Raw genomic sequence first — 9,569 nt, 5'->3', positions numbered from 1 at the left:
ACTTATCTTAAAGGGGAGACTGACAGCCTAGGGCAAAATTCAAAATCACTAACATCCAGATCCGAAACGTAAAACAAAACTCAGGGTCTATGAATGCAACATTGAAATTAAATTCCGCTTTCACCAATGAGTTGGCTAAACTAAAATATTTAAAACAATTACAACTTAAGTATATTTAGATGACATGTTTTTCAACCTGAAAACGATGACATCTTTTAAGACGATTTTTAATGAATTTAGGATATCTATTTGTTAAATAAGACAATGTTCTAAGTTCAGGGGGGAAATGTGTCAGATTAAGGATTAAATTGTTCCAGCTTTTTTAGAATATTGTTTTAAATTTTATCCCGTTGCAACGCACATGCCTTTTGGCTAGTGTTTCCATTTGCTGGATTTTCTTTTTGTAAGATGTGACTATTTGTTATAACCATGTGACTGCTTAATATGTGTCTGAGACTTAGAATGGTATTTATTCTTCATTAATCCAGTTAAATCATAATTATATTTTGCACTACTGTACCCTTGTTTGCACAACATGGAAGAGTGCAAGTTTTGCGTAATATATGTGCAATTTATAAATAGATTCTAATTTATTCATATAAGAAAAAGTTTAACAATAAGTATTTATAATGTGTTCGTCACTTCATGTTAGGCATAGTTGTATAATATAAATTTTTATTTTTAAATTTCTTGCCATTCTTGTTAGGATTAAACCCCTCCCATAATTCATTCTACCTTAGAAATAAATCTGTTCTTTTGTGTTTTTTTATTCATGATCTATATTTGTACTAAAAGTTAAATGCTATTTCGTTTTTAAATTTGTTTTTGTCCATTTTTATTATTTCTTCATTTTCTTCCTTAGAATAAATGTTGTCCCACTTTTTATTTATTTTTTGTTTTGGTAACACCACTTCCACGATTCCATCTTCCTTAGATTGAGTATTATAATTCTTTTATACTTAGAAAGAAATGTGTTCCTCTTTATTTTTGTTTTGTTTATTTCTTCTTTGAGGTATGATATGGACATGTCCGCTTCGGATATGACCAGATACATTACGTGCATACATATATCTCATGTATTTTTTGTAGTTATAGAATGTATTGTTTTATTGTTAAGAATGAAAGACTGCTATTTTTATGTTGTGCAAAACTAAAGAGGACGGAGATTTGTACATGCCACGAGTCAATATGCGTAATTACCTGCTATGTCTGTGAATTACTATGTATTTCTATTAGAGTCACAATCACGAGTTCCAAAATAAAATGAGCTTAGGCTCGTACTTCATGTTGTAGCATAACCGAAAATGCAAAAATTGCATTCATTCGCTTCTTCAGGGCTGCAACACTTGTTTGCATCTACATGGATGCACCAATCACGAGACTTTCGACTGGCTCCTCTGGAGCGTGCAGACATTTTCCGTTGATGTTAATCTAAGGGCATAGAAAAAGTGACTGAAAGTTAAATAAAGTTCAGGCACCTGATATATAGGTGCTCCCTTTTTTTTACGCGTTGAGCAATGTTTTAGAGATATGGGTAGTCGGCAACAGAGCTGCGTGTCCCTACCCATATGTCTTTGTTTTTTCCTTTTTCCTTTTTCCATTGCGTTTCCTACAAGCTGGGCATCTTATGCGCAACGGAAAGAAAAAGAACAGGCTAGGCATCCTTTTGGCAATGGGAAACGTTGGCTTCCGGCGGACCGGCGGAAGTGTTGCCCCGGTCACGCGTGCATCGCTGGATCCGTCGTGATCATACGCACCGGATTAGCGCCACGTCATGCTGCTGCGGGCTCCACGCGGACCGCTTCGGTGTTGCCTTATCTCCACCACACAGGGTGTCCACTCATTTTTTTTCATTCTTCTCGTTGAGGTGGCCGCTTCTCCTATCCCTCTTCTTTTTTCTCAGATCCACCAGATGCTGCGCTCCTCCTCACAGCGGGGCGGGGGCAGCAGCCGCAACACCAGCGCCACCACCACTGCATGAAGCTCCTTCTCCTTTTCTTTCCCCGTGTTGTTACCCTGCAGCCATGTCCGACCAGTTCGACGATGAGATGCGTCCCCGCGGACGCCGACCCGCGTTGCTGCAACTATGGCATGGCTGAGCTGGTACCGGTGGGTTGCGGTGCTGGAACCAGCGGCCATGGCTGCTGCATCAAATTGAGAAGATTGGGGCGCCGTCGCGGCCATGATTTTTTTGCTACATCAAATTTTTGCTGGAACCTGTGTTTGATTTTTGCTAGAACCACTTCTATTTCTGTCGGAACCTTCTTTTGATTATGCTGCAAATTTAGAGGAGGGTGGCGCCGTCTCCCTCATGATTTTTCGCCACATCAATTTTTGCTGGAACCTCTGTTGATTTTTGCTGGAACTAGCATCTGAATTTGCTGCATAGACTATGATGATTTTTGTTGATGAATTTTGTTTTGCTGGATGCGATGTTAATTTTTGCTGGAACCGGCTTCTTTTTTGCTGCATCCATCTACTGGACTTTTGTTTGCTGGAGCACGGTGTTGCAAGCCGACGACAGCGGCAAGCCGGAGACGGTGATTTTGCTGGAAGCGGCATAATGTTTTGCTGGAATTGGCTAATTTTTTTTGCTTCAACAACTACTGGACTTCTTATTGCTGAATTTTGTTGTGCTGGATCTAGCGTTAAATTTTGCTGGAACCGACTTCTATTTTTGCTTCAACCATTTACTGAAAATTTTGTTTGATGTAGCACGGTGATACAAGTCGACGGCGGCGAGCTGGACATGGTGACCAACGGCGAAGGAGTTGCCATTCAACTTGTTTTGTCCCCGTCGGCCGATGTGTACAATTGCTGCATTTGGCTGAGCTGGAACCGGCTAGCGGGCGGAGCTGCATCCGAAAAAGTTGCAACGGGAGATGGGACGGTGACCGCCGACGAGTTACAGCGAGCTCAGGCGGTGTCTCCACTACGACCGCTGGGGAGGAGGTAGCGCTGCACGGGGAGAGCTGCTCGTGCAATGTCCACGTGCTGTACCCCGGAGGCGGAGTCACATGGGAGCAGAGGCGGGGGATTTTTTTCTTCTGGGAAGCGTTGACTAGGACGAAGAAGGCAAATCGAGGTGAGAGAGGCCAGATCGGACGACTTCTGGAGGCCAGATCGGACGGCTGGCGCTCGACCGGCCCAACAGATGGGCCGGCGCGCCGGCGCAGATCACTGCCCTTTGGCAATCCCCATCCGCAGCTGATTTTAACAGGCCCGGCGTGAGGCTAGATCCTGGGAACAGGATTGCGTGGGTAAAGCAAAGCACACACTGTACAGCGCCAAAGTAAGAGAAAGAAAAGAGGGCATCGTGGTGGTGCTAAGCAGCTGATCATTGCTCCATCTCCTTCCTTTAAATCATTGCTTCTTACCCTCTCTTGATGCAGCCAGGTCAGGTCATCCCTCGCAGCAACAAAACATTTTCCGGACGCGGGGCAACCGGAATCGCCTTCATTGCTGGTAATAAAATCACACTCAAAGTCGTAGTGATATTTTACGTTATTGCTTACCCTAGTTGATGGTTTTTTCTAATGCTTGATGTGATCCTGCTTCATCTTTCCCCCCTTCTTGTTCAGTTTCCATAAGATCGGCCCCCTCTGTTCTGCCTCGTTCCAAACAAATTAAGGAGCCGGCATATATAAGCCTCGATTAATTATCAAATCTCTGACATTTACATAAAGAGAACGCTCTATTGGCATTTCAGGTAAATCACTGACTCGTCTTTGTTGTTGGAATTAGTAGAATCTTCAAGCAATTAATGTTTAATCAGTTCACCAGACTTTGTTGCACTAGTCTCTACCATGCATGTTGGCCTCTGTCTCTCCTCTCACGTTTCCAAGCTATCTATTAGCTCTTGACTGAATCAGACATCTTAAACTGTGTTAGCAACTCATGTCGAGATCTCCTATTCCAGCTAGATCAATGGAGGGGCGGGATTGCGACTCAGCATCGGAGAGCTTCTCTAAGCACGTCAGTGGGCAAATGTTCCGAGTCAATGCCCTCCTTGTGGTGAACGCCATCCTGATGGGAGTCATGGTTGGCACAGGTGCATACGGCCATCGCTATCGCCACCATCCACTAACCCGCTACATCTTCTTGGGTGCCACTGCATTGTTCATTCCCATAATCTCCTATGTCCTATCTGCCATTGGTAATCAGAATGGCATTATCCTTTTTGCCGCTGGAGAAATCATAATAGGCCAGTGTGATCCAAGTAGACACATGAACCTAGTCTTATTATGGACTGGCCTTGTTCAAATGGTTGGTATCAGCACCACTTTGGTAGTGGTTAGTGATCCTAGAGAAGGGCGAAACATTGGCCCATCTGGGGTACTACTTGTGCAGGCAATGTGGACTTCCTACCTTATGATCTATAACATAGGATTGAATTATGATGTATCATCCTACAATAATACTCGTAGCTACCTCAAGTGGTCTCTGGTATATGCATTTTCTCTAGAAGGATTGAAGGTTATCCCACCATTTGCTCTTACCTTTGCCAAGTTACTTTTCAAGTGTTTTGCATGGTACAAGGCCAGAAAATCATTAGCAATTAATTGGATGCAATCCTCGTCTTATTGTTGGATACATGGAGGAGCTACAAGACACTGACATGACAAACGGTTACTGGGATATACCTCCCCCACTAATAGTAATGGGCGAAGACACATTATCTGTGGATAAGCAGCCTCATGGTTATAGCTTTGCCTGATGCCCAACATAGGTGGCTTAGTGACCATTGAAAAAGTTTGGCAGCTGGATGACATGCATGATCTCAAGTTGACATCACGGCTCAAAGATGTATGCCTCTCCTTCGCACTGTCCAAGCTTTTAAGGTGTCGGTTCACCAGGTACACAAATGATGAGATTGGCTTCACCAAAGCTTCTAACTTTTTACGGCATATGTTACTCGGGGACAGTTATGATGACAGGCTACTTCGACTGGTTGAGCATGAGCTTTCTTTTCTTCATGATATTTATTATTCATCTCTCACAATCTCATATTCAAAGATCTGGATGCCCCTACTGAGCATATTAATTTCACTCTCAGGCATCGGTTACTGCTTAGTTTTAAGCATTCTCATAGTATATGTTCAAATTGATTATCTGAATGACACGTCAGATGGACAATTACCGCTGATACGATGCAACTATCAGTGCCGTCGATTCATTAGTGAAGCGCAAGGCAAAATACCAGCAGTACACCGTCAGTTTTTTGGAAGTGCAATATTTGACCTTGTACCGGTGGTTGTACTTATTGCACTGGTTGTGCTTGCTGAGATAAGAGAGGTTGCTTCTTACATTTGCTCTAACTGGACAAAAGTGACCTTAATCTGCCACTACATAAACCATGCTTCTTGGCAGAAATCTCATATGATGAAGAAATGTATTAGACGTGTGTTGCAATGTAGATGCAAGATACTCAAGCATTTTGAGGACAAAATGAACCAATGTTCAATACTGGTGCTCCACCAAACGAAGACTCCAATGAGACTTCTTCATCTTCTTAAACCTGGTCAGAAGGTCAAGGTGCCAAGAGAGGTGAAGGCTGCTATCATGAATGCACTGAGAAGCTATGAGGGAAGCCGAGACAATAACCGCATTCCATGTTTGATCACGAGGCCACAATTCAAGACCGGCGACAACCTCCTTTGGGTGGTTGATGGCACAAAAGGTATTGCCAATACCATTCTTGTGTGCCACATCGCCACAAGCATTCTTGAACTCGGGTCGGCTGGCTCATGTCAACCTCTCACTGACCATAAGACCGCTGCCATTCACCTGTCCCGATACTGCGCCTAGTTGGTGGCCAACTCTCCTGAGCTACTTCCAGACGACGACGAGTGGTGCAAGAGCTTGTACAAGACCGTCAAGAAGAAGGCCGAGCACATCCTTTTGCCGGAGTGTCAACAGCTGAAGTGGAGTATCAGCAGTTGGTGGAGCTGATGAGCGCTTCACAGAATCATGAGGTGCTCAAGGATGGTGCCAAGCTCGGACAACAGTTGGCGGAGCTGAACCAAGGAGAGACCAACAAGGGAGACGCGCGCGTGTCACACGGCATCTCTCGGCTCATCCACCGGTTGATTCGTAGGAAATTCGACTGTGGCATGATCAGCTCACTGCTCACGGATGGATGCGGCAGCGCACCGCTCCTCCAGACGGCTCGACTGATTGATACCCGCCCGTTGTTCTTTATAACTTTTGTCCTTTACGATCAAGCAATGTAGTAGTATCAATCAGCAGTATCGGCACGCCACCGCATGGGACATGTGGTTAGCAAAATCGAAATTCATATAGCAGTATTGTCACGCCTTCTTGAGGAAGATGGGCCATCCTGATTGAGAGGAGGGCTGGAGACTTGCAGTTGGCACGCGCGTCTTGTCTAGAATAGTGGAGGAAGATATATAATTGGGGTAGGCGTGTTGCTCGTAGATACCGATAGACCGATAAACTAGCAGCCGTCTCGTCATCAACCTTGCAAGTTAGAAACCAGCCCCGTCTCCAAATTAATGGACGTCACGGCATGGGCATGGGCCTCCTTCCTGGCCGTCGTCCTCGTCGTCCTAACCATTCTCCGCCGTGGCCGTGGCTCGCAGCCGCAGGGGAACAGGCTTCCACCAGGACCGAAGCCGTGGCCCGTGATCGGCAACCTCAATCTCATCGGCGCGCTGCCGCACCGCTCCATCCACGAGCTGTCCAAGCAGTACGGCCCGTTGATGCAGCTCCGGTTCGGGTCCTTCCCCGTCGTGGTGGGCTCCTCGGCCGAGATGGCCAGGTTCTTCCTCAAGACCCACGACACGGTGTTCGCCGACCGGCCAAGGACCGCCGCCGGCAAGCACACCACCTACAACTACTCCGACGTCCTGTGGGCGCCCTACAACGCCCACTTCCGCCGCGCGCGCAGGCTCTTCGCCACCGAGCTGTTCAGCGCGGCGCGGCTCGAGTCCTACAAGCACATCCGCCACGAGGAGGTGAGCGCGCTGCTGCGCGACCTGGCCGCGGCCGCTCACGGGGCATCTGGCCGTGCCGTGCCGCTCAGGGGACACCTCTTTGCGGCGACCAACGGCATCATCTCGCGGGTGGTGCTGGGCAAGAAGTACGCGGAGAAGGAGGCAGGAGGCTCGGCAGCCATGGCGCTGGAGGATTTGTCGGGCTTAATTGAGGAGTTTTTCCTTCTCAACGGCGTGATCAACGTCGGCGATTTCATTCCGTGGTTCGACTGGCTGGACCTGCAAGGGTACGTCCGGAGGATGAAGAAGTACAGCAAGAAGATGGACCGCTTTCTCGAGCATGTCCTGGAGGAACACGAGGAGCGCCGGCGTGTCAAGGGGGAGCAGTTCGTGGCGAGGGACATGGTGGACGTGCTGCTGCAGCTCGCCGACAATCCTAACCGGCTTGACCGAGACACCGTCAAGGCTCTCACTCAGGTGCGCACTCCTAGCTTGATTCTTCCTTATTTCCAGCCAGGTTATATATACACGATCGTCGATCAGGATTCAGGTATGCATGCAGGAACTTATCGTCGGGGGTTCAGATACCTCCAGTGTAACCATGGAGTGGGCGATGTCGGAGGTTCTCAGGAACCCTGAGGTCTTGGGCAAGGCCACCAAGGAGCTCGACCGTGTGGTCGGCCGTGACAGGATGGTCATGGAGAAGGACATCCCAGACCTCCCTTACATAGAGGCCATCGTGAAGGAGGCGATGCGCATGCACCCGGTGTCGCCCATGTTGGCGCCCCACCTCGCACGCGAGGACGCGTCCGTCGACGGCCACGACATCCCCGCCGGCACGCTCGTCCTCGTCAACGTGTGGGCCATCGGCCGTGACCCGACCTATTGGGACGCGCCGGAGGAATTCCGACCAGAGAGGTTTATGGGGAGCAAGATCGACGTGATGGGGCTGGACATGGAGCTGCTACCGTTCGGGGCCGGCCGCCGGATGTGCCCCGGGTATAGCCTGGGACTGAAGGTGGTGCAGTTGATCGTCGCCAATCTTCTGCATGGCTTCACGTCGGGGCTCCCTGACGGCACAACGAGGGAGCAGCTCAACATGGAGGAGATAGAGTAAAATGCACTGGCGGTACTTGAACTTGAGAAGAAAGCACACTTTGGTCACTGTACTTCAAGATACGACCAATACGGTCACTCAATACGCCTGCACGTGATTGTACGGTCACTGTTCACCGTACGCCACTCGTCGCCGCTCCATTTGACCACTTGTTGACCAATCCGAGGCGACAGCTGGCGTTTGCGGGGGTTTTTTATGTAAATTAGCCCGGCGCATCTAATTTCATCCTTCACCCTGAACCGAATCCCTAATTCCCCACTCCCTCCCCCTGCTGCTTTGCGCCGAGGCCGACGCCCTCCCTCTGCTGCTTGCCGCTGCCGCCGCCCCCCTCTCCCTGCTGCTTGCCGCCGCCCTCTTCCAGCAGCTTGCCGCCGTCGCCATTGCCCTCTTCACCACTCCGCCATGTCGACAAGCTCGGTTAGGTCATCGTTCGGCGGCCGTTCGGTGGTGGTGCCGCTCATAAGATGCCCTCTTTGCACTGCTCGTGTGAAGTTCTATGTGTCGAACACGGAGAAGCACGAGGGCTGGGTCTTCTACAGGTGTCCTGTTAGTGTAAGTCATTTTTGCTAATTTTGGTGGATTTTTTGTGGAAGTTCTGATGGTGATTTCTGGCGTCTGTTCTTTTCATTTGATCTTCAGGACCATTTCTGGCATTGGGAGTTGGAGTATGTTGGCTACTTGCTGGATAATCACTTTCTCGTTGGCAATGAAGCCGTAGATGCATTAGGAACTGCAGAGGATAAGAGGGAAGAGCTGACGCGAGCAAGGAATCGAAGATATGCAGGTGGAGGTGCAGTAGATCTTCCAGGCTTTGAAGATGGAAGAAGATCCGCAGGTGGAGGTGCAGCTCAAATCTCCAATCAGCAAGCAGAGGCACTCATAGGTTTAGCCAATCAAATATTGGTGATGATGAAGGCACTGGTGGCAGCACTCATTGTAGTTGCAGTGCTGCTAGGCATTTCTATGTTGAAGAAGTGATGGAGTTGATGCAGTGTTTGCAGTAGCATGCTTCCTAGTTTGTTAGGAGATGAACTGGTAGTTGATGTAGTTTGTTTGGAGATGAACTGGTAGTTGATGCCTAGTCTGTTATGTGATGCTTTTGCATTGTAAGTCTGAAGTTGATGTAGTTTCCACTTTGCAGTTGTAGTTGATGTAGTTATCCAGCATTCTAAGTGATGCTTTTGCCACCATGTAAGCAAGTGCCTATCTTTTACTGCAAATGGAAGTTAATTTGGCAAGTGTCTATCTTTTACTACAAATGCAAGTTGATTCTATGTACATCTTGCTGTCATATGAAGTTAATGTGGTGCAAGTTATCATCTTGCTATCATATGAAGTTTGCCAACAATTCAGAACATAACACTATCTGGGAAGTACCAACAATTCAGAACATAACCAGCATTCACTTACAAAATGATCTAGGAAGTACCAAAATTCAGAACATATCCAGCATTCAGTTACAAAATGATCAACAATTGATCCATACTCATGTGTAC

General features: G+C 47.7%; 1 protein-coding gene across 2 annotated transcripts; it reads left to right on the top strand.

Moving 5' to 3' along the window:
- The first annotated feature begins 1,891 nt into the window (after positions 1-1,891).
- LOC123055363 (dimethylnonatriene synthase) lies at positions 1,892-9,298 on the top strand. Of its 2 annotated transcripts, XM_044479359.1 has the most exons (5): positions 1,896-3,465; positions 3,582-3,709; positions 3,920-7,433; positions 7,519-8,625; positions 8,713-9,290. In XM_044479359.1, exons 3-4 carry the CDS (start codon positions 6,516-6,518, stop codon positions 8,071-8,073), a joined length of 1,473 nt encoding a protein of 490 aa, XP_044335294.1. In that variant the 5' UTR covers positions 1,896-3,465; positions 3,582-3,709; positions 3,920-6,515; the 3' UTR covers positions 8,074-8,625; positions 8,713-9,290. The 2 variants fall into 2 exon arrangements, with proteins under 2 accessions (XP_044335293.1, XP_044335294.1); XM_044479358.1 differs by having other exon boundaries at positions 1,892-3,465; positions 7,507-9,298.
- Positions 9,299-9,569: the final 271 nt, after the last annotated feature.

This window comes from Triticum aestivum, chromosome 2D (genome assembly GCF_018294505.1).
Source record: "Triticum aestivum cultivar Chinese Spring chromosome 2D, IWGSC CS RefSeq v2.1, whole genome shotgun sequence".
NCBI classification, from domain to species: Eukaryota; Viridiplantae; Streptophyta; class Magnoliopsida; order Poales; family Poaceae; genus Triticum; species Triticum aestivum.
This window is presented reverse-complemented; position numbering and strand designations above follow the sequence as displayed.

Coding starts and splice junctions, on each gene's coding strand:
- LOC123055363 (XM_044479358.1), top strand. CDS start 6,516: ATGGACGTCACGGCATGGGCATGGGCCTCCTTCCTGGCCGTCGTCCTC. Junction 7,434..7,506: donor CCGTCAAGGCTCTCACTCAG/GTGCGCACTCCT, acceptor ATCAGGATTCAG/GTATGCATGCAGGAACTTAT.